The sequence below is a fragment of the Raphanus sativus genome, chromosome 6, assembly GCF_000801105.2.
Source record: "Raphanus sativus cultivar WK10039 chromosome 6, ASM80110v3, whole genome shotgun sequence".
Taxonomy (NCBI): Eukaryota; Viridiplantae; Streptophyta; class Magnoliopsida; order Brassicales; family Brassicaceae; genus Raphanus; species Raphanus sativus.
This window is the reverse complement of record NC_079516.1, coordinates 35,306,195-35,330,995: the sequence shown is the minus strand read 5'-3', so window position 1 is coordinate 35,330,995 and position 24,801 is coordinate 35,306,195. Positions and strand designations below refer to the sequence as shown.

General features: G+C 36.9%; 2 protein-coding genes across 6 annotated transcripts; both read left to right on the top strand.

Moving 5' to 3' along the window:
* Window positions 1-1,456: 1,456 nt before the first annotated feature.
* Window positions 1,457-3,044, top strand: LOC108810403 (uncharacterized). 2 transcript variants are annotated; one of them, XM_018582514.2, is made up of 5 exons: window positions 1,457-1,684; window positions 1,768-1,932; window positions 2,013-2,135; window positions 2,215-2,358; window positions 2,436-3,044. In XM_018582514.2, exons 1-5 carry the CDS (start codon window positions 1,568-1,570, stop codon window positions 2,862-2,864), a joined length of 978 nt encoding a protein of 325 aa, XP_018438016.1. In that variant the 5' UTR covers window positions 1,457-1,567; the 3' UTR covers window positions 2,865-3,044. The 2 variants fall into 2 exon arrangements, with proteins under 2 accessions (XP_018438016.1, XP_056845888.1); XM_056989908.1 differs by having other exon boundaries at window positions 2,194-2,358.
* Window positions 3,045-4,362: 1,318 nt separating this feature from the next.
* LOC108806382 (uncharacterized) lies at window positions 4,363-23,129 on the top strand. 4 transcript variants are annotated; one of them, XM_056989906.1, is made up of 6 exons: window positions 4,363-4,542; window positions 21,578-21,682; window positions 21,773-21,922; window positions 22,060-22,209; window positions 22,298-22,441; window positions 22,524-23,129. In XM_056989906.1, exons 1-6 carry the CDS (start codon window positions 4,483-4,485, stop codon window positions 22,914-22,916), a joined length of 1,002 nt encoding a protein of 333 aa, XP_056845886.1. In that variant the 5' UTR covers window positions 4,363-4,482; the 3' UTR covers window positions 22,917-23,129. The 4 variants fall into 4 exon arrangements, with proteins under 4 accessions (XP_056845886.1, XP_056845887.1, XP_018433982.1 ...); XM_056989907.1 differs by lacking the exons at window positions 21,578-21,682; window positions 21,773-21,922; window positions 22,060-22,209; window positions 22,298-22,441; window positions 22,524-23,129 and adding exons at window positions 4,639-4,746; window positions 4,838-4,984; window positions 5,245-5,394; window positions 5,484-5,627; window positions 5,713-6,277 and having other exon boundaries at window positions 4,382-4,542; XM_018578480.2 differs by lacking the exons at window positions 21,578-21,682; window positions 21,773-21,922; window positions 22,060-22,209; window positions 22,298-22,441; window positions 22,524-23,129 and adding exons at window positions 4,639-4,746; window positions 4,838-4,990; window positions 5,245-5,394; window positions 5,484-5,627; window positions 5,713-6,277 and having other exon boundaries at window positions 4,382-4,542.
* Window positions 23,130-24,801: the final 1,672 nt, after the last annotated feature.

Here is a 24,801-nt window from a genome sequence, read left to right as displayed (position 1 = left end):
ATAATATTCTTGTTGTCTAGTTTTACTTTTACAATTATATAAAGATTTTTTTAAAAAATTATTTAATTTTATGTTAAAGCTTAAATTTAATAGAAATTAATCTGACATCTATGAAATATAAATTTTCTTAAAGATTAAAATGAGAAATGAGAAAATATTTAATAATCATAAGTAGAATGTGTAATTGTAGAACCAAAATGCAAATAAAAAGATGAAACTTCAAATTTGAAGTTTTGAAGTTTTTTTTTAAAGCAAAAAACTCTATATTTAAAGTTATATAATATATTTTGGAGATGTTCTTAGAACTTATGATGAATCTTCTATATCTTTGATTATCAGAAAAGAAAAAAATATTATTACATTATGATATCATCAAAGAAAAAAAGAGACAAGTTCACTGGCCACTAGACTAAAGAAGACTTTTTAAATTTTGGCATCCCTTGAAAACTTAATATCTTCTCGCACTGAATCTTTTTTGGAAATGGTTTTTTGGGTCAACAACCAGCTCTTCCTTTTTAGACTCATTTATCGCAGGGAGTGCTTAATTTTTTTTTTCATCTTTTTTTATTAAAAAATTAAAAAAATCAATCGCGTACCACCGCTTGTCAGTGGAGTCCGCAAACAAAACAACCAGCGCTGGTTAAACAAACAACAAATCATGTGTGGCTTATATTTTTTCTGGGACCTATTCATTGTTTAATATTTTTTTTTTAACTCTGGATAATTATGCTATTACAAACTATGAGAATGTTACAGACGATTTTACAGTCGACAATTCTACCCGTCACTGACTGCATCACCTTATCTGAACCACCCTATCATATCCATGCCTGACGGTACTCCTTGCGCCATACTGCAGAACCTCTTGTAAGCTTTCTCTCCCTTAATTCGCATAATTTCGTCTTCACTGGGATTCGAAACCCAGACCTCCTAGTGTAGAAGCATTAATGAACCCTTAGTCAAACCACTGGACCAAGGGGGCTTCCACAGTTTAATATTTTTTTCTAAACACTCCCTATAAGCAATTGCCGTTAATGATGCCCTATGTCACGGCTCTCTACAGCCGCCTTCTTAATTAGTCTCTTATTCAAAAAAGAGACACAGATTTTGGCTCCTTCAATTGCACATAATTTTTGATCAAAATATTTTTTTTTTAAAGGAGAGATAATTATTGAGTTTGAATGGTCCTTTGAATGTATCGTGTTGTAGACCCGATGAGAGTTATAGTTTTGTACAGGAGAGAAATTAGGGTTTCACGGGTTCGACTTGCGACACAGGTCAGTGACACGAGTGTGGAAAGCAATGTCCAGCCGATTTTCCGCACATGCTTTAACTTCCAAAAAGGAACTCACGAAAATGGTACTTCCTCCAGATTTTTAGTACCCCTTACGTATGTTACACTCAACATGCACCAACTGATTCTTGATATTATCACTAATTACTTTTTGTTTACATCTAAATAAATCAAACCTTCTCCACTAGTTTCCCTCACGTTAACTTTCTTGTTTTTCTGAACAGTTATATTTCATTTTGCTCTGTTGTTTGATATCTAATTTTACAGAAACAAATGGGTGGATCTGAAATTTCAAGATTAGAGGAGAAGATTGATGTAGGGTTCGTCAAATTGTTTGAAAATAATGATGTGTTTGTATGGTTTAGTCAGAAAATTCAAGAGCCCCTTAAGGTCGAACTTAATATTCATCTCAACAAGCCCCCATAAGCTTAGTCAAATGTTCCAAATATTCAGATTAATTGTTGTGGTTGTAGGTTGAGTTCAAGAAATTAAGGAGTGTAAAAGAGCAAAGCATGATAAAGCCAGTGTCAGAGATAGAGACTACTCATGATGAGGAAAGAGAGGAAGAGAAGTTAGAGAAGCAATTACAAGCTTGGAGAGATAACCCTTCATGGATAGATCAGCCTCCTAATGTGCAGGTAAGAGAGAAATCTAAATACTTTAGATTTGACATATTTCAGATCTTTCAAAATTTCCTCAAATTTTGATGTTTTTTCAGGTGAAATCACAAAATGGTTTGTTTTGCCATTTGAATGCAGAGTTTAACGTGGGATTGCCTCCTAAGTCAGTCTACAAAATTTTCACTCATCCAGACAACAAACGATACTTCAAAAACATCAAGGTGTTTTGCATGGTCTTGTCCTGTATGATTCGAATGGTGTAAGTAATACTTGAGGCAGTTAATTTTAATCCAAAAACAGGAATGCATATCAAGAAAAGTTTTGATGGAGGATGGACCAATGCAGACCGTGGAGGTGAAGCAAGCCGCGGCCTGGAAGTTCCTTTGGTGGGCTGGAACTTTCCCTATACATCTAATTGTCCAAGAAAACCGAAAACATCTCATGGTATATCACCTTACAAGAATTGTTCTGTCTTTACAAATTAAAATTTTGATTTTATCTCTTTGTTATTTTGATGGAAGTCAAATTACAAGCAAGAGAAAACAATGTTCATGAAAGTGTTTGAGGGCTGTTGGAGGGTGGAGCCATTGTTTATAGACGAACATTTGTGTGATCGTTTGAAACCAAAAACACAAGAAGACTACGATAGTTGTACCAACGGACGAGGAAGGGTCGGGTCGAAGGTGACAATGGATCAGATGTTTCAGCCTTCTGCTATTCTTACACCACCTCCTCTTTCTTGGTACATTCGTGGGATCACCACTAAAACAACGGAGAGTATGATTGAAGATCTTTTTGCCGAAGCTGCTAGGATCCGAGGAGGAGGCCGTGACGATGATCAAGGAAGAAACGACAACGAGTTGGAGAAGAGGAAAGTTGAGGACATTAAGGAGAGATGGAGATCGAGAAGGGGTAATGGGAGGAGATTTACCAATCGGAGGAAGATTTAAACCTTATATAAAAGAAACATCCACTCAGTGATTGCAATGATGTAGTACTTTGTTAATCTCATCGTAGTTCCAATGGCTTGAGATAAAATCCGGCATAGAGGGTGTTTAAGTATCTGTATCCATCAGGCATCCATATATCTTGACAAATCATTATTAATTATAATAATTATATCCTCCAAATAGTGATTATGTAATGACATTAAGTTCTGGTTTAACCACACTAGAGGCGACAATAATAAAAATCAGACATTGCGATTTTACTGTTCTAGTTCCATATGAATTATGATTCTTTGTCAACAAAATTTTGATTCCAAAAATTAAAAATAAAACTCATGATTATACGATTAGGGCACGGAAATTTGTTATTTTCTCTTCTTTAAGTAGGCCATACGTAGTTTACAAAAAAAAAAGTAGGCCATACGTAAAGAATTTAGAAAAAAAGAGCTGTTAGAAATGCGATTCAACTTGGGAACTAATGAGAATAAGTTACAAAATATCAGTTTTTACTACTTAAATTTATTTCTTAGTCAATATGGAGATTACATTTGTATTTAATTATAGGAAGTAATTAATATGTGGATTAATGGGTGTAGTTACATTTTAATGGCTCTCGATGATTGATAAGTAAGAACGCACACAACCACCAGTTTTTGGGCTGAAGCAAACATCATATCGGGGATCTGCTATGAAACAAGCCACTTTGGAGACTCGGGTGAGTCAACAAGACGAGCAGACACCATCTTCAGATTATTCGCGGATTGACTCAGAATTTTCGAATGTTGAGCCTACTACATCTGTGAGACGCTTACGAAGCAAAAAAAAAAAACAGTGAAGAGGAGAGAGGAAGAGCTTCGTATAATAATGGCTCAAGAAAGGTTTTTGCTAATGCTGTTTTAGAGGTTTTGAGATAGCGTAACTAGCTCTTTAGGGCAATAATTACAGATTCTCGTAGCTATAACTACTGCATATCAAATTGTCAGAACTACGTACAGAGCTAAAACTAAAGGTAACGACAGTATTAGAGTAAATCAATTGAATGGTTTAGGTTGGTTAAAATGTCTGTTTGTATTGAACCGTGTAAACCGGAATCAGCTCATACTATAAGGGTTGACTTCCTTCTTTCCTTTTCATTAACGAGAATAACTGACTTCGGTTTACACGGTTCAATACAAACATACATTTTAACCAACCTAAACCATTCAATTGATTTACTCTAATAGACGGGATTACCAATTAACAAGTGACCAGGAGCTTCTTTTCCACATCCTTAATTAAATTTTGTTTTATCGCTATACAAGGCATTTTCCCTAGCCAAAAAGGAGCACGCGCTTTGATGGGTGTTGATTCCCTAACATGCATCATTCAACCATTTATTGAACAATTAGGTCTCCTTTCCTCATGAAGGTCTTGCTTGTACGTCACATAATTCACGAGAACCGGAGTGCCCACTTCATTGTTTCACCATACGAAGTACTTAACGTACACAACTCTCTCAATATGCAGATACTTTAACTACCTTTCCACAAACCATAATATATACAATCTGTAGATCGTCATTGATTCTTGCCATCATCTGATAAGCATTAGTTTTTGTAGACTAATTAACTTTCGAATAGAGATGGGTGTATTCCCTGGATTTGGTGGCTGGATCAATCAGAATATTCAACAGCCCCTTAAGGTCAGTTCATTTCCACCAATCAAAAGACCCTTGGAAGTCTAGTATATAGGTTAATTAACTGCAAAGATCAGATCATGATTATGTTTGTCGTTGTAGACGACGTCCAAGAGATCTAAGAATGGTAAATCTAGTTCAGTTTCAGAAGAAGATAGGTATATTCAGGGACCATGGTATTGGGATCCTGATTTAACCCCTAAAGAAAAGGTAATAGTAAATCAGCAATAAATATCAAAAATACTTGTGTTGGTGCTTAATTACGCAAATGAGATAACGATTCTTCTTGTTTTTTTTGTAGGCCGAATCCTTGGAATTAGACCATGTTAAATCTATGCCACTGTTTACCACCGATCCTAGGTACTATGACTTGGATGAACTGGTGAGGCAAGACAGTCTTTGGAATTCTGAATATAAAAAACATCCATGGAACGGTGCACCTGCTAAGGTGAAGGTAACATCAACGAATAATTTTTAAAAAGGTTTAATTCTTTGGTTTGTTCTATTAAGTAGTTCAAAATATGTTGCACTAGTTGTAAAAAAAATTTGTTTGAATAAAATTTTACATTCATTCAAAAAAAAAACATCAACGAATAAAACATAATCACTCAATACTCGTGGAATATATTTTTGTTTGTTTTTATAGGAAATTCTAGAATTTAGGAAACTTGATGATCTTGAAACGTCTTTTAACTTTTTTTTTTAAAGGTGAAAACAAAAAAGGGTCTTTGCCATTTAAACATAGATTTCACATTGGGATCTCCTCCTCAAGCTGTCTTCGAGATGTTCACTAATCCTAGAAATCTGGGAGTCTTCCATTCAATGGGGAAGTACAAGAACCATTGGCGCACACGTTTGGTTTGTTTTACTCACTAGTTGTATGACTCGAATTTAAGAATCAACTATCAGCAATAATTGAGAGTGTGGTCTTTTTAATTCCTTTGAAGGACACAATAGCAACAAAGGTTTTAAAGAAGGATGGACCAAGGCAGATCACGGAAGTGGAAAAGGTTTTGAGATGGAAGATACTTGGGTATAATGGGACTATCCCAATACATTTAATCATCGATGAAAACCATCAAAAAGTTACCGTAAGAAAGCGTCTCTATATTCCTCACCACAACCTATTTGTTTTCGTTCATTTTTAGGTGAACTATAATTTGTGTTATTGGTTAGGCAACATATAAGAAAGTGAAAGTGAAGCACATGAAAGTGTTTGAGGGTAGCTGGAAAATGGATCCACTGTACGTAGATCAGGAACGGTTGTGCAAGTCTAGGTCGCGGATTAGTGAAGAAGAGTACAAAAAATGTAGCGGCGGTAAAGGAAGGATTGGCTCAAAGGTGACAATGGAGCATATATTTGAGCCATCTTCTCTTCTTAATGTGCCACCGGTTTCTTGGTTTATCCGTGGTATCGCCGTCAAAGTCACCAAGACTTTGATCCAAGATCTTAGAGAACATGTAATCATGATAAACAAAATGGAGGTCTTGGACCCAGCTGGCGGTAAATAAACAAAAAGAATCAAGTATTAAATGTTTGGATTATATTGAATGAGGATTAATATCTAGCCATCCATGTCACTAAAGACAATCCACCAATCAGTACACAATTTATGTAAATGCCATCTGGATTATATTGAGTGAGGATCAATATCTAGTCATCCAGGTCACTAAAGATAATCGACCAATCAGAATACAGTTTATGTAAATGTAATTTTCTAATTAAATAATAAATTATTTATTAGTTTAATATATATTTTCTCCTAATACGTTTTGAAGTTTTAGTCTATACTACATCCCTAAAACCTTTTCAAGACTGTAACCTCTGGATGACGAATTAGGTTCCGAATGGTAAAAGCAGTCTAAGCGGTGCAGATCATGCAGATCAAACGGATTATGCATGATAGATGTATATCAAGCGGATCACGTGATTTATTATAACTATTAATGGCAAAAACAGTTTGAAAATACAGATCCTATATTTAAATAAGGAAAATGATACAAAATATCAAAACACATCATATATACACAATATATAAACAAAAGTAAAATAATTTTACAAAGATATTTTGATTTGCCTACAAAATCATAATAGTACTATACAGTATACTGTTTTCTTAGATACTTCTGTTTTACATTAATTATATAAATATTTGTATACAAAAAATATTTTTTGAAATTAGTAATATATATATATATTATGTATTTTTACTATGTATGAATTAAAATGTTAGATATTTTCTACTTTCAGTTAGTACATATATATACTTTATAATTTATATTTACATGCATTGATTATAGGTAAAACTATAAAAATATACTAAAGATATAAAGATCTTTGATTAAATCTGCTAATATTTTCAATGCATTAACATATTTATTTTGTCATGCATTAACATATTTATTTATTTATTATTTATTTTTATTTTTTTAGATTACTTCCATTTCACTTTCCCTTCTCAAAAGGAGCATTCTTTACAAAATAGTGCAGGAAATAAAGAAAAGAACAGAAAAAGGAAAGGCTAATCCTTGTACAAATCGAATGAAACGCATGTGAAGCTTGTAATATCAGTTTTGAAACTGCGAAAACCAATGAGATAAATAGGTGGTTGTATCTCCCGATGAAATCCGTACGGTCGTAGAAAGGCTTGTTCGTTGGTTGCCGAGTGGTTCTCTGTCCAAACCCAAGAGTCTCGCTAGAAGTTGAAGATGAATTTCCTTAGTAAAACTTGAGAAGGCTTGGACGACTGATTAAATAATCTAGATTTCCTTTCTCTCCAAAGAAAATAGATCACACTTTGAAATAAGAGCTTGATTATACCTTTAACCTTCTTGGGGAAAGAAGCCGATATAATCCAACTCGCAAAATCGGAGAAATTTGTGGGAGGATTGATTCCACTATGCACGAAGGCTGCTGTCCATAATTCAGATGAATAAGAACAATTGAAAAATACATGCTGCATACTCTCATCAGTCACTCCGCATAGCAAACACGCAGACGGAACCACCATTTCCCAATGTCTCAGTCTGTCTCTTATTGCTAACCTCTCTCGTAGTAGGAGCCAAGTGATGAAGGAGTACTTGGGAACTTTTTCTTTGAACCAAACCACCGTAAACCAAGGAACTGGTGGAGGGGGAGGGTTAAGTCTTAGCCAAGTTTTTGAAGAAGAAAAGCCTGTAGTAGATTCTGTTGGTGAAAGCTGCCACTCATAAAAATCATGTTCATCAGAGTTAACATTGGGAGGTAGGAGAGGGAGGCAGTTCCGAAGCAGACATAGCAGCGGGTGTCTACTATTCGAAACCCTCCAGGCACCATCTTTCACTGTGTCACAAACCCTTGAATCTGTCGGAATACCGAAGACTTGGGGGCCTAAGACACCTACTATCGCCAAAAGAGAGCCAAGCCCAGTCCAGTTGTCATGCCAAAAGGAGGCACGATTCCCAGATTTAACGGTGCAAGTAATAAAAGGTCTGGCTGTGTCTCGCAGATTCATCAGCTGTCTCCATATTTATTTTTATCCTTTACATGTAACATATTTAGTTTTTATTCTAATTTAATACATACACTAGATTCTGACCCGCCCGATCGGGCGGGTTATATTCATTCAAAAGTAACTGTAATTGACATATAAAGAAATGAATTAGTCAGTGTAAATTTGTTTTTTGGTCATAATCTTGTGTAAGCTTTTTGATACAATAGGCTGTGGTAAACGGGGGTTAGAATCAAAGAAACTGATATTTCTATTATTTTTTATTACTATAACTCGGTACTCAGAGGAACATTATTCAAATAACTATAAATTGCATAAAACATTGAAGACGATATTTATTGTTATAGTCGAGTTTTACTTCTTAGTTGGTGTATATCCATAATTACAGTTAACCATATCAATCTAAGATTTTTTTTTCGAAAAAAGAAAATAATATCTTAGTTTTTTTGCCTAAATATTTTCGGAAATATTTTTCCTTAGTTTTGTTTCTGTTTAGACTTGAATGTTAAGTGAGACAAAAATAATTTTGTCGTTTAGCTTTTTTTTAATAACTTAAGTTTATAAATTATTTAAGATACCAACAAAAGAAGTATCTCCGAGTATTTATAAATATTGTAAAATTTCTTATAACTGAATTTGTATTATCATGTGATTTTATTTAGAAGTGATCATGGACTAATCTTTTAGTATAGATCCTTTTCATTATGGTATAACTTTTTTTGATTATTGATATCAGTGTTACCTATTACTTGTACATGTTTTTCGTAATAAGATAGATTAGCAATATAATCTCTTATTAACTTGGTTTTAGAATATGTCATTTGTTTTTTTATACGTTAATAAATTTTATTTGAATTAATCCTTTAGATATGACTATATTAGAAACGTGTAAAAGACCTCATATGGGTGTGACAAAATTTTGATATTTTTCTTTGTTTGATAAAATTTTGAAGTTATATATGATATAAAGGTGATAAAATACGAAATAACTATAGTTTCAGTCTATAAACGCATGTGATATCTAAAATTCTAAAGATTAGTTCATCATGACAACTATAAAGCAATCTTTCAAATTTCTCTACAAATACGAACTAATTTTGTATATGATAGATCAACTTGTAAATATGAGCGTATAATAACAAATAAGTACATTTATGTTACAATCTATCAACCCACACTAATATGATCTTACCAAAAAAAAAGATTGAATAACATGTATAGCATTTATAAATGTTACGAAGTTATAGTACACGATAAGAGATGAGTTATAAAGTCATAATGTTATGAATATTGTGTGATGTATATTATGGAATGTTCTAGATTTACTTGTTCCCTACTCCAAGTTACTTGTTCCCTACTCCAAGTTATTAGACTTTGTCTCCAAGTTATGTAATCCTATATAAGGAACTCATTACTCATGGAATAATAACAATTCATTCATCTCTAAGCTATACGGCTCTCTCTCTCTCTCTCTCTCTCTCTCTCTCTTTTTCTCTCTTTAGTTCGATCTATTCAAATACAAGAACACTAGGATTAGAACACGTTATCAGCACGATCCAGCTCCAAGATCAACCATCAATGGTTTCTAAGAAAGGAACCAAAGAAAAGATCGGCAAAGTTAAAGGTTTCTAAAAGAGGAACCAAGGAGAAAAGATCGGCAAAGATTAAGGTAAGATCTCAAGAACCCTAATCTTTACTTGTGGTTCAAGCAATTCGGATTTCAAACTTCTCTTCATCTTAAATCCGATTTAAAAGGTTTTGCGATTTGATTTGGTTGATTTTAGTTCTTGTTTTATTTTAAAATCAAAACCCTAAACCCTAAAATATAAAGCATGTGATTACATGAATTTCGTTTTGTATGGACAACAAGTGATACCCCTTTAAGGATGACACGCTATATTTCCAAACAAAACATAAGGTTAATGTTTTCCACATCTTTTGGTCGATGATGCACACCATAGTGTGGCTAGACCATGATTTTCTTTTAAGTCAATGATGCATACCAATAGGTATGACTAGACCATATGAAGTAAAGGTCGATGATACGTACTCTTAAGTACGATTAAACCATAAAATAAAATCAATGGTCGATGATGTTCACCCTCAGGTGCAACTAGATTTTTCACCCGTGATTCACGGTGATCATCCACGATGATCCGCGTTGATCTATGATCCATGATGATCTTCGATGATCCGCGATGATCTACGATGATCAGTGATCCAAGGTGATCCACGGTGATCCTCGATGATCCACAGTGATCCACAATCACCGGTGATGGATGATGCGCACCATAGTGCAGCTAAATCACGATCCGTTTTATTTGGTCGAGGAAGTGTACCGAATGGTACTACTAGACCATTAAACCGCATGGGGCGATGTAGCATACCATATGGTATGGCTTGACTATGCACTCGTCCATCCCACTATTTTCAAGGGATTTATAAATCAAACAAGTTGATTAAGAGATGGATGAGTTATGAGAAAGTAAATTTCTAAAGAGAATGCAAACTGGCCGTATGACCCTCTTATTTGTTTGCTGGCAATGTGATTTAATTGTGTAATAGCCGAATGGCATTGGTCACACAAGCCATATGACTTTATTGTTTACATACTGGCCGAGTGCCTTTTATTTCTTGGATAGCCAATGGCATCAGAAATTGTATGTACTAACACAAATCATTTTGATATGTTTCAGATGTCGAGACTCCATCACTCGGATTACCCAGCCCTTGATCTCAATGGAGACAATTACCTTGATTGGGCGATGAACACTTCAGCCGATTTAAAGTCTAAAGGACTTGGGAAGTGTATCAAATACGGCAATGATACCCTTGCATATGAACGGCGTAGAGCTGTTTTGATAATGAGAAAGCATCTCGTGAAGGATCTGTATGATGAGTGCAGTTACATCAACGATCCTTACGATCTCTGGTTGAGATTGAACACCATGTTCTTCGAGCCATTACTAGATGAGTCCATGAAAGAATGGAAGGCTCTGAGGTTCCAGGATTATGAATCCGTGGATGACTATCACTTTGATCTTATGAGAATCACCTAGTCTTAAACTATGTGGTGAAGTGATAACAAACTATGACTTGTTAAGCAAGACTCGTGACACGATCCATTCAAAGGAAGTGTTGTTATCACAGAAGGCTAAAGGTTTCACAACCTATTACGACCTTCTCTCATACCTTTCAGCTCTTGAGGAAAAGAAGCAGAAAAGGAAAGTCAACCTCGACAAACTCGACTATGTTATGGAGATAAGTGCCGAGTATCAATGTGAGATGATATACGGTGATGCTGAAGAAGCTAAGAAAAGAAAATTCGGGTGGACTCATATAGATGATGAGATTGGTTTATTCATTGAATAGAGAACCAAATGTGAGCCACGTCCAAGATGTTATTATGGACTGGCCGGCTATTGTTTAAGCCTTTTGACATTCTGATTTCATACTTATGATTTGGTGTTTTCTTTTAAATATAATTTGTCATTCAAATTTCATAGCATTAATAAAAGTTTTTCTTTTATCTTGATTGATTTGCTTGAAAAATATTTTTGATTGACAAATGAGAATGAAAACTCGAGAAGAGTATGTCTAGACCACCACGCCTAAGGCATGGCCTTAAGAGGCACGAAATTTATCACCTAAGACTCATTGAGAGAGACCCAAAATCCCCACTGGCCGTGGACAAGGATACCACAATAACCGTGGTTGTAGATCCAATCATGGTCGAGGAGGGAGTAAAGGTCGAAATGGCATTACAAGCCACATCAAAATGGTTTCAATAATAAACCAATGGGCAAAGTAAAGAAAAAGGAAATGTTCCTTTAGCTAATGAAATTCGCCAAAGGCATACATATAAAAGGGGTCGAGACTACATTCTCCCTACTGATCTAATACTATGCTAAGGATCAGTGTGATAAGGCATAAAAGCCTAGGTAACCAGTAAGGTTCACCAATGAATTCATACACTTTATGGCATGACTGGATTAGCCATCCTGGTCCGAACTTGATGCAAAGTTTAAAATTACTAAGGCACAAAGAGTTATCCCATAAGATCTCACGTTGTGAAACATGTACACAAGGGAAACTCAGTAGGCTTCATTGTTCCAAGCAACACGAAAGTATAATCTGATCATAAGGGTAGTGAGGACAAACCCCTTAACATGACCAGACCACAAATTCGTGTAACATGGTCTAAAACCATGCTGGCCGTCCAAGCATTACGTTTAAGTGAGGACAAACAAACGTATTTTATAGCATGTTCATGAGGGGGAGAATAAACACTCCGTGTGGTCCATGACCATACTATAAAACCCGAACATGATAAGCCTGGCCGAAGGCCATAAGGCAAAATAGCTTGGCCGTATAAGACATAACCTATAAGGTTGAGACTTCAAAAGTCTATAAGCTTGGGTACACCACAAGAATACATGTATGAAAGATAAGATACATCAGGCCATATAAAGTGAGCATAGATATTCCCGTCTAAAGATGATAAAGGGTCATAATCCAGATATAGACCATCCTAAGACTTTATGGATAAACCACCACATACCTATGTGCCATCTAGGATGGAATACCTCATCTAAGGATGAGATGAAAATCAGGAATATATGTTGGATAAGAGAACATGATCTTTCTCCCACGAATTCAATGAGACCATGAGCCAAACAAAGGTGATCATATTGTGGCCAAGGTACACTGATTACATACAAGATGAATCCGACTATCCAACATCATGGAGAAAGCTATAAGCTGGTAAATAGAAAGTAAAAGTGGAATGGTTTTAACCATCCAAGTCTTGGCAAAGATCCTCGGACCAGATATATATGTACTGGACATCCATAAACAAAGAAAGAATGATAGCCAGACAGACCCGAAAGAATGACTAAGTCATACCAGCTTAGCACCACTATATAAATGTCCTAGTAGAGACATAATCAAGTTGCTGTAAAAGTCTATAGAAGATAGACCAGAATGTTCCATATATAATGAACCACGGATAGAAAAGTTAAGGTGCTCATAATGATAGATCCGGGTTCATGAAAGAGAAACCATACTAGACAATGAGATAAGACCGGCCGGTCCTAAGGTACAGGTATCATACAATGTAGCCTTGCAAACTACAAAGTATTCAATGATCCTGATAATAATAAAATCTCAATCGATTGTATCATGTCTAGAACGCGATAGAACGCGATGGAACATTATATAAGGTGTCGACACATACACACACTCATAAGTGATAAAGAGAAAGCACTTGAGCATAAGAGATATGCGAGGATCACTAACCCACGTAAGAGTACTCATCATAGAGAAATAAATGGGACGTGGAGTTATAGTAAAGAATGAATATGATGGGCTTATTGGCCAAATACATAAGATAGACGCCATCTAACCAGTGAACAGATGAGTCTTGTGAGGAAAAGAAAATCGTGAGCAGTAGAACATGAAAATACAAACAAGTGGTCGTACATGTTGCTACATGAAGCATTCAATGGAATGGCTAAATCACACAAGGATACTCACAGGGACTAAGGAACAAGGAAATAAGTTCCTATGTGGTGAATGCTACTACCCAATATCGAAATTGATAAATATCTGGGCATATAAGAAAGATGTAGTAGACAATTGATATCTCACTGGATATATATATAAAGGTAATATAAAATACCTTGAAAAATGAGAAAGAAGTTCTCATAGAACAACATCGTTCCTGCGTTGTTCATGGACTGAAATGCAGCTGCATGCGTGTATGTACACATGATATGATAAGACTAAGTGATGCTTAGTAGAAAGTTCTAGAAGAACGTTTCAGATCAGTCCATATAGTAGTCAATATATTCCTTGTGTTTATAATTAAAGAAAGGATGATTAAGATGATTGATTCTTGGAAAGGCTATGAAGAGACTACGATGATCTATAGTAGAGATCATTAGCCGTATATGAATGTTGGGATCTATGATCTAACGTACTAAGAATAGATTGATCAAATGGTCTGAGAATCCATCAGATTCACGACCAAAGGGAACCATACCGACTAGGATCATGTCCGACCTAGTTCGACCTTAATCATCATTGGTCCCGACCAATCCATCCCGTCCAGCTTGTTCCGACCAGTTCCTCTAGGTCTTAAATCCGACCTAAACCATCCAAGTGAGAGGAACGTCCTATTGACCAAAAAGTGGCTTAGTTTTGATTAAACTTCAAACTATAACACAATAGCCACTTCATGAACAGACCGTGGACATATACTAAAAGTTCATAAAGAGTTTTGGTCAAAGGATATGAATAAGATATATAGTGGACAAGAACATAATCCGGATGGATTATGGATGATGTCATGATCCGGACAGATCATGGACATACAAAGACATTCATGGTCGAATTTATCTAAGAGAGATAAACCATATGATCCGAATGGACCATGAATATCATGAAAGCATTTTGCTGATGCAGGTTACCAGTCCGATCCACACAGTGCTAAGTCCCAAACCGGCTATGTTTTCACATATGGAGGCACGACCATTTCTTGGAGATCAGTTAAGCAGACTATATCAGCCACATCATCCAATCACTCAGAGATATTGGCGATCCATGAAGCAAGCAGATAGTGTGTCTGGTTGAGACTCATGACACACCATATTCGGACAACATGTGGGATAACGGATGGTAAAGACGAGCCGACCGTTCTTTACGAAGACAATGCGGCCTGCATAGCTCAGCTCAAAGATGGTTACATCAAGGGTGACAAGACTAAGCATGTTCTCCCCAAGTTCTTCTTCACCCACGATCTTCAGAAAGAAGGAGAGGTCAAGGTCCTCTAAGTCAGATCCAGCAAGAACTCAGCCGACCTCTTCACTTAGGCATTACCAACATGCACGCTCAGGAAGCTTGCAGCAGATTGGTATGCGATCACTGAGAAGCCTTCAGTGATGTTCACTTCAGGGGAAGTAATGCGGCTGTACTCTTTTTCCTATCCATGGCTTCCCGTTTTTACCACATTGGGTTTTTGGGTTTACCATGGAAAGGTTTTAACGAGGCAGTATTCCAAACGCATTACAAACTCTAGACGGTTATGGCATTACAATCTCGGTTTTTAACGAGATAGCATCTTACACGCATAATGGACATCAAGGGGAAGTGTTATGAATATTGTGTGATGTCTATTATGGAATGTTCTAGATTTACTTGTTCCCTACTCCAAGTTACTTGTTCCCTACTCCAAGTTATTAGACTTTGTCTCCAAGTTATGTAATCCTATATAAGGAACTCATTACTCATAAAATAATAACAATATATTCATCTCTAAGCTATACGGCTCTCTCTATCTCTTTCTCTCTCTCTCTTTTTCTCTCTTTAGTTCGATATATTCAAAGACAAGAACACTAGGATTAGAACATGTATAACTTTATAAGAAAGAAGTATATTTAATTTAAAATCTTACAAAACAATAGTTAGATCCAAGGGAATGTTTCTGTTTTAATAAGATAGATATATTAATACAATCAGATAAAGACGAAGAATGGATCTTTTTATCATTTGATCGACACATAATATAAGAGAGGTGTGACGAACAGTTTTCTATTGTCATTTTGATGATTTTTTTTCACCTAATATCTTATATACAAAATTACGAGTGCATTAATGAAGCGAGCTCATGCAGAAATGAGATTATTGAGAACATAGTCGATGAGAATTTCGTGATGGTTCAGCGCGGACGAGTGAGATCGGAGAGATCAGGAAACAGACCAGAAATCCGATTCTGGAAGAGCTTGAGAGTTAGTAGTAAGAGCCACGAGGTTGTGAAGATCGGCAGGAAGTTTCCACGAATCCCTGTCGTTTTTTAGCTATATCTATTGAAGATTGTAGACAAGAATTAGGACTATCGGTTTAGATAGGAAGTAATTAGGATTTGGTTTAATCCGGTTTAGTCACTTGATTGTAATCATACCGGGTCTTTCTCTCTTTAGCTGTCACGTGTGGTTTGTGCGTGTGACTTGAGCTAACTGTATCGGTATATAAGATCAGTTATGTTTCATAGGTGAGTTGACTCGATCTCAAGAGCTGATAGGTTTGTTAGCAGCGAGAGAGAGATACAACAGAGAGAAAGATCCAAGGTTCGATTGTAACAGCGGTGGCTCTGGTTTAAGAGTCGCCGGGAATAGTGATTGCTGGTTCAATCCCAGCTCCGGTGAGATATAGCGACCATACCTCGTTAACGGTGTGGTGCGGTGAACACCGGGTCAACATATCGAGTGTATTGGTTCTTGATCGTGATCGGAGTTTGAAACGTGAGGAAGAAGGAGATCGACTTTAACAAATTGGTATCAGAGCCCGGCTGCAGACGATTCGGCTGAGGGAAAAGTTCGATCAAGAAACCTGAAATCAACTGATTTCAGGATGGCGACTCACAAGTTCAAGGTGACGATGACAATGTTCGACGGGACTGGCGACTTCGGGATTTGGAAGAAGCGGATGCTCGCGAATCTCAGCGTACAAGGATTGAAGGATGTGCTTACTCCTCAGATCCAAGATTCGAAGGGTACGAAGGATGACGAAGATGAAGAGGCATCAAAGAAGAGGATTCAAGATGAAGTTGAAAGATCCGAGCGAGACGAGAAAGCGATGAATCTGATCTTTATGAGCGTAGGAGATCACGTTCTAAGGAAGCTCGTCAAATGTACTACAGCAGCTGAGGCGTGGGAGCTTCTTGACAAACTCTATATGGCAAAGACTCTGCCAAATAGAGTACACGCACAGCTCAAGGTTTACTCATTCCGGATGCAAGATACAAGATCGATCGACCAGAACGTGGACGACTTCCTGAAGCTCATAGCAGACCTCAACAATCTCAACATTGAGATACCAGAGGAGGTGCAAGCGATTCTACTACTCAACGCACTGCCAAACATGTATGATTCTCTTAAAGAAACCTTGAAGTATAGTAGGGAAGCTATTAGACTAGATGAAGTAGCAAGTGCGGCTAAGTCTAAGGAGATGGAATATAAGGATGCCCCTAGTTCTAGGACATCAGGAGAAGGGAATTTTGCTAGAGGTAGATCGGAGAATAGGTCCTCTAACAATTTTGCAGGTAAAGGAAAGAACAACAGATCAAGATCAAAGTCAAAAGATGGAAAAAGAGTATGTTGGATCTGCGGCAAAGAAGGGCATTTTAAGAAGCAATGCTACAAATGGCTTGACCAGAACAAGAATCAACATCAAGGTTCTGAAAAGGGAGAGTCATCTTTAGCCAAAGATGATGCGAAGGATCTCGTCGGCTTGTTAGTTGCAGAGGTTAATTCTATGGAGTCTGATAGAGATGAGTGGGTCATGGATACCGGCTGTTCTTTTCACATGACGCCAAGAAGGGATTTCTTCTTTGAGTTTGAGCCAACATCTGGTGGCAGAGTTTGTATGGCGAATAATACGATCATGGAAGTCAAAGGGATTGGGTCTATCAGGTTCGAGAACCCAGACATGACAACCTTCGTCCTTCACGATGTGAGATACATGCCTGGAATCTTACGCAATTTCATCTCGATTGGAAGCTTGGAGGAGAAAGGTTGTGACTTCAAAGGCTCAAACGGTATTTTTAAGGTGATCATGGGATGTACAGTGTTCATGAAAGGTATAAGACGTCAATCGCTCTACATTCTGCTAGCTACAGCAAGGACATCGGGGTTCGTCAGTGGAGAATCAAGCAACGCTACAGCTGGAAGTCAAGGTCAGTCTTCAGAAATTAAGTTGTGGCACAGTCGCATGGGTCATCTCGGGCAGAAGGGAATGGAAGTATTAGTGAAGAAAGGTTGTTTCGGAGATGTCAAGAATAAAGACATCAGTTTCTGCGAGGATTGTGTTATAGGAAAGACTCATAAAGTGAGTTTCGGTCCGGCACTACATGTTACTAAAGATAAGTTGGATTATATCCATTCTGATCTTTGGGGCTCACCAAACGTTCCACCAAGCTTGAGTAGAGCACAGTATTTCCTGACCTTTACAGACGACTTCTCCAGGAAGATTTGGATCTATTTCCTAAGGCACAAGAGTGAAGCGTTTGAATGTTTTGTTGAGTGAAAGAAGATGGTGGAGACACAGAGTGAGACGAAAATCAAGAAGCTTCGTACAGACAACGGACTTGAGTTTTGTAATCTCAGGTTCAACTCATTCTGCAAAGATGAGGGAGTGGTCAGACATCGAACCTGCACGTATACCCCGCAGCAAAACGGAGTAGCAGAGAGGCTAAACAGGACGATCATGAACAAGGTTAGAAGTATGCTCAGTGAAAGCGGTTTCGAGTTAAAGTTTTGGGCTGAATCAGCAGCTACAGCAGTGTATCTGATCAACAGGTCTCCATCGTCGGCAATTAACTTTGAGGTTCCAGAGGAGAGGTGGTCATCGGTGATGCCTGATCTAACCAACCTGAAAAGATTTGGATGTCTTGCTTTTGTGCATACAAGTGATGGGAAGTTAAATCCCAGAGCTAAGCGTGGCTATTTCACTGGATATCCAGATGGAGTAAAAGGTTTTAAGGTCTGGTTACAAGACGATAAGAAGGTGGTAATAAGTCGAGATGTAGTCTTCAAGGAAGACACAGTTTATAAGAATGATAAGAGTAAAACTTCAGAAAGCGGTCAGTCGGGAGAAGTTCCTAATCTGGTGAGATTGGAACTATCTGAAACAGGAGGAAGTGCTCCTGTAGGTGGAGCTACGGATAATGATGTCAGTGATGGGGTTGAGAATGGCACACCAGAGGATGAAGACGTTTCAGGAGAGTATCAGTTAGCAAAGGACAGGCCTAGAAGACAGATTGTTCCACCTAAGAGGTTTGAAGACTACGACTGTGAAGCGGCAGACGGTGAAGACATATACGCTTGCTATATATGCGACATGTCAGAAGATACAAGAGCAGAGCCAACTTCATGGAGTGAGGCTATGGATGATCCAGACAGTGACTTCTGGACAGAGGCAGCAGGAGATGAAATGATTTCTTTGAAGAAGAATGGGACATGGGTTTTGGTAGATAGACCGAAGGGTCAAAAGACGATTGGATGCAAGTGGGTGTTCAAGAGGAAGGCTGGAATCACAGGAGTTGAGCCGCCAAGATACAAAGGCAGGCTTGTAGCAAAAGGCTACTCTCAGAAGGAGGGCATAGACTTCCAAGAGATCTTTGCACCGGTGGTGAAGCATGTCTCGATTCGATATATTTTATCTGCGGTTGCTCACTTCGACATGGAGCTTCATCAGATGGACGTGAAGACGGCGTTTCTTCATGGGCTGCTTGATGAAACGATTTATATGGATCAACCCGAGGGTTTTATAGACAAGAAGTATCCAGAGAAGGTCTGTTTGCTTAAACGATCCTTATACGGACTAAAGCAGTCTCCACGATAGTGGAATAGAAGATTTGATGATTTTGTGAAGACGCAAGGCTATGTCAGAAGTGAGTATGATATGTGTGTTTACTTCAAGGTGGACGCCAAGGGAGTCTAGGTATACATGCTCTTATATGTAGACGACATTCTCATAGCTTCGATTGATAAGAGCAAGGTTGTTGAGTTAAAGAAGGTTTTGAGCTCAGAGTTTGAGATGAAAGATCTCGGAGAAGCTAAGAAAATATTGGGAATGGAGATTAGTAGGAACAGAGACAACAGAGAGTTGCGGATTTCGCAGGAAGACTATGTGTGGAAGGTGCTGTCGAAGTTTGATATGGATCAGTCAAAGCCGGTGTCAACTCCGATGGGTGCTCATTTTAAACTCAAGTCTGGAACTCCAGAGGAGTTAAAAGAGCAAGAAGGTCATATGAAGAAGATACCTTACCAGAGTGCAGTGGGGAGTATCATGTACTCAATGGTGGGTACCAGATTGGATTTGGCGTATCCAGTGGGTTTGATAAGTCGTTTCATGACAAAGCCACTAAAGGAGCATTGGCAAGCAGTGAAATGGGTTCTTCGGTACATAAAGGGAACCGTAGATACCAGATTATGCTATAAAGGAAAAGGAGAGTTCAGAATCAAGGGTTATTGTGATTCGGACTACAGTGCTGATTTGGATCATCGAAGGTCAATTTCTGGAATGGTGTTTACTGCAGGAGGTAATCCTGTGAGCTGGAGATCATCACTACAACCAGTGGTTGCTCTGTCTACGACCGAGGCTGAGTATATCGCGTTATCTGAAGCTGAAAGGAGGGAGTGTGGCTCAAAAGATTTGCTGAAGAATTGGGTTTTCCGCAGGAGTCAGTTGAGGTTTACTGTGACTCGCAGAGTGCTATTGCGCTGTCGAAGAACGCAGTGTTCCACGAGCGCACGAAGCATGTAGCAACAAAGTTCCATTTTATCAAAGACTTGATAAGCGCAGGAGAAGTTCAAGTTCTGAAGATTGCTACTGCGTACAATCCAGCCGATATTTTTACTAAGGTGTTACCAGTGTTCAAGTTTAGAGAAGCATTGAGGTTGCTTCGGGTTTCCAAGGAGTAAAGATTCAGAAGAGAAGAAGAGTTGCATCCGGTGAAGGCTGCAACGGTGGTCTGGTAAAAGGCGAGAGTAATGAAGTTATGAAGATGACTCAGTAAAGAGTTTTGAGAGGTATGTTTCGTTAAGTTTATAATGAGCATGGAAGGATTCTTGTCTAAGGTGGAGATTTGAAGATTGTAGACAAGAATTAGGACTATCGGTTTAGATAGGAAGTAATTAGGATTTGGTTTAATCCGGTTTAGTCACTTGATTGTAATCATACCGGGTCTTTCTCTCTTTAGTTGTCACGTTGTGCGTGTGACTTGAGCTAACTGTATCATTATATAAGATCAGTTATGTTTCATAGGTGAGTTGACTCGATCTCAAGAGCTGATAGGTTTGTTAGCAGCGAGAGAGAGATACAACAGAGAGAAAGATCCAAGGTTTGATTGTAACAGCGGTGGCTCTGGTTTAAGAGTCGCCGGGAATAGTGATTGCTGGTTCAATCCCAGCTCCGGTGAGATATAGCGACCACACCTTGTTAACGGTGTGGTGCGGTGAACACCGGGTATATCGAATGTATTGGTTCTTGATCGTGATCGGAGTTTGAAACGTGAGGAAGAAGGAGATCGACTTTAACATCTATGAGTTTAAAGATTCCGTGACAGGCACCATTCTACAATTTATTGAACACTTTGGTCACCTCTTTCCAACAGGAAGGTCTTTGCTTGTACGTCATATAATTCACGATAAATAAGCTGGTCACTTCATTGTTTCACCATACGAAGAACTTAACGTATACAATTCTCTCAAGATGCAGGGACTTTAACTGACATTCCACAAACAATAATATATCTTTAGATCGTCATTTTCTCTTACCCACATTGATAAGCACTACTTTTTGTAGACTAACTTTCGAATCGAAATGGGTATATTCCCTGGATTTGGTGGCTGGATCAATCAGAATATTCAACAGCCCCTTAAGGTCAGTTCATTTCCACCAATCAAAAGACCCCTGGAAGTCTAATATATATATATATATATCCGTTAATTAACTGCAAACACCAGATCATGATTATGTTTGTCATGTAGACGTCCAAGAGATCAAAGAATGGTAAATCTAGTTCAGTTTCAGAAGAAGATAGGTATATTCAGGGACCATGGTATTGGGATCCTGATATAAGCCCTAAAGAAAAGGTAATAGCAAATCAGCAAACAATATTAGATACTTGTGTTGGTGGTTAATTTTGTAAATGAGATAACACGATTCTTCTTGGGTTTTTGAAGGCTGAATCCATGGAAATAGACCATGTTAAATCTATGCCACTGTCTGCTACTGATCCTAGGTACTATGACTTGGATGAACTGGTGAGGCAAAACAGACTTTGGAATTCTGAAAAAAAACATCCATGGAACGGTGCACCTGCTAAGGTGAAGGTACAGCAAAGAATCAAACATAACCTGTCAATAGTCAATACTCGTGGAATATATTTTTTGTTTGTTTTTATAGGAAATGCTAGAATTTAGGAAAATTGATCTTGAAACGTCTTTTAACTATTTTTTTTGTTTTGAAGGTGAAAACAAAAAAAGGGCTTTGCCATTTAAACATAGATTTCACATTGGGATCTCCTCCTCAATCAGTCTCCGAGATGTTCACCAATCCAAGAAACCTGATGTACTTCCATTCAATGGGCAAGTACAAGTACAACTGGCGCACACGTCTGGTTTGTTTTATTCACTAAGTGTATGATTCGAATTGAGTATCTGTTATTAGCAATAATTGAGAGTGTGGTCTCTTTATTTTCTTTGAAGGACACAAGAGCAACAAAGGTTTTAAAGAAGGATGGACCAAGGCAGATCACGGAAGTGGAAAAAGTTTTGAGATGGAAGATACTTGGGTATAATGGGACTATCCCAATACATTTAATCATCGATGAAAACCATCAAAAAGTTACCGTAAGAAAGTTTCTCTATATTCCTCACAAGAACCAGTTGTTTCCGTTTATTTCTGGTTGTACTAATTTGTTTTATTGCTTAGGCAACATATAAGAAAGTGAAAGTGAAGCATATGAAAGTGTTTGAGGGTAGCTGGAAAATACAGCCACTGTACGTAGATCAGGAACGGTTGTGCAAGTCTAGGTCGCGGATTAGTGAAGAACAGTACAAAAAATGTAGTGGCGGTAAAGGAAGAATTGGCTCAAAGGTGACAATGGAGCATATATTTGAGCCATCTTCTCTTCTTAATGTGCCACCGGTTTCTTGGTTCATCCGTGGTATCGCCGTCAAAGTCACCAAAGCTTTGCTCCAAGATCTTAGAGAATATGTAATCACGTATAATAAAACAGAGACCGTAGACCCGCTGGTGTATGCTAAAATAAAAGAATCAATCCAAAAAGAAAAAGAAACTGAACTAAAAGAATTGGAGGATTAAATGTTTGGACTATATTCAATGAGGATCAATATCTTGCCATCCACCTCACTAAAAATGATCTACCAATCAGAATACAACTTACGTAAATGTCATTTTCTATTTAAATAAGATTATTTATTAGTTTAATGTCTACTAGATTTTACCTGTATTTTGAAACCGCGAGATTATATGGACAAGACTTGGGTTCACTCTCTAGGGTGAATCTTTAAATTCACCACCTCCCTAATAACCAATTAAATTACCAACTAAATTAATGATTAAATAATTTAAAAAATAAATAATGTCATATTTAATAATGCAAATGTCACTATTTAATCCATAAACTCAAACTCTATACCCTAAATCCAAATTCTAAACCTTAAATTTTAAATTATAAATCCAAATTATATGTCTTAAACCCAAATTTTAAACCCTAAACCCAAACCATAAATCATAAACCAAAAAATCTAACCTTTAAACCCAAAACTATACCCTAAACTCAAACCCTAAACCCTAAACCCTAAACCCTAAACCCTAAACCCAAAACCTAGACTCTAAACCCAAACCATAAACCCTAAACCCAAACCGTAGACCCTAAACCCAAACCCTAGACCGTAACCCAAACCATGAATTCTAAATCAAAACTTTAATTTTTAACCTTAAATTTTAAAAGAACAACATCAATATTAATCCAAATATTTAGGGTATAGGGTTTGGGTTTTGTATTTACGTTTTGGTTTTAGAGTCTAGGATTTGAATTTAGGGTATAGATTTGGGTTTAGTGTTCAGGTTTTTGAGTTTATGATTTATGGTTTGGATTTAGGGTTTAAGATTTGGGTTTAGGGTATAGAGTTTGGGTTTATAATTTAGAATTTAGGGTTTAGAATTTGGATTTAGGGTATAGAGTTTGAGTTTATGGATTAGATAGTGACATTAGCATTATTAAAATTGACACTATTTATTTTTCTAATTATTTTGGTTTTTGAAAAAGTTATTTAATATTTTTTAATTATTAATCTAGTTGGCACTTTGATAGGTTATTAGGAAAGTGGTGAATTTAAAGATTCACCATAGGGGGTGAACCCAAGTCTTGTCCAGATTATATCTATTGAAAGTTTTATGAACCCGTCAGTTCCTTATATGTTTAGCCATTTGTGTTTGATTTTTGGTTCAATTCCAGGTTTTTTTTCCGATGTTGTGTCGATTCGGTTGTGATCTCATGTATTCTTTTTAAGAGATATATGAATTTTTTAGTTATTTATGAATTTGAGTTTAGTTTCTGTTTGGTTATTTTGGTTTTTGGTTTAGTTCGGATAACAACATTAGGAACCAGATAAAATTGGAGTTCAATTAGGTTTTCGGTTCCTATTTTTGGATACTTTTGAATAATTTGGGTAAATATCACATATGAGATTTGGTTAGCTACAATATCGGATAACTTGGATAAATTTAAATATTTCAAATATTTTTTTAGGTAATTCAGTTCTTTTAGGAAATTACAACAATATTAAATATCTCTGATAAAAAGAAATAGGGTAATTCATTTTTGGGTTGTTCGGTTATAAGTAGTATTTTTAGAATATTTGATAATTTTTTACTAAAGGTAATTAATTTTTAAGGTATATAAATTGTATTTAAGATATTCGGTTATCCATTCGGTTCTCGGGTTGCTTTTGGTTTTTCTGTTCCAGCGATATAGGAAACATTAAAAAATTGTGAACACTGATTTGGTTTTGTTTTGTTTTTTTACTGTTGTTTCTGTTTCGTTTTAAGTTCTCAATTTATATGCCAAGACTTAAATCTGTTTGTACAGTTTTTCTTGTATTTGATAAATAATTGATTTAAACTTATTTTTAATAATACATATTATATATCAATACTGTTATTATATAAAATTTGTTGTAGA

What these genes read in the sequence shown, in the direction of transcription:
- LOC108806382 (XM_056989906.1), top strand. Translation starts at nt 4,483, where the DNA reads ATGGGTGTATTCCCTGGATTTGGTGGCTGGATCAATCAGAATATTCAA. An exon ending in GTGCACCTGCTAAGGTGAAG is followed by an intron (nt 21,923 to 22,059) that starts GTACAGCAAAGA and finishes TTTGTTTTGAAG; the next exon opens with GTGAAAACAAAAAAAGGGCT. An exon ending in ACAACTGGCGCACACGTCTG is followed by an intron (nt 22,210 to 22,297) that starts GTTTGTTTTATT and finishes TTTTCTTTGAAG; the next exon opens with GACACAAGAGCAACAAAGGT.
- LOC108810403 (XM_056989908.1), top strand. Translation starts at nt 1,568, where the DNA reads ATGGGTGGATCTGAAATTTCAAGATTAGAGGAGAAGATTGATGTAGGG. An exon ending in AAATTCAAGAGCCCCTTAAG is followed by an intron (nt 1,685 to 1,767) that starts GTCGAACTTAAT and finishes TTGTGGTTGTAG; the next exon opens with GTTGAGTTCAAGAAATTAAG. An exon ending in ATCAGCCTCCTAATGTGCAG is followed by an intron (nt 1,933 to 2,012) that starts GTAAGAGAGAAA and finishes ATGTTTTTTCAG; the next exon opens with GTGAAATCACAAAATGGTTT.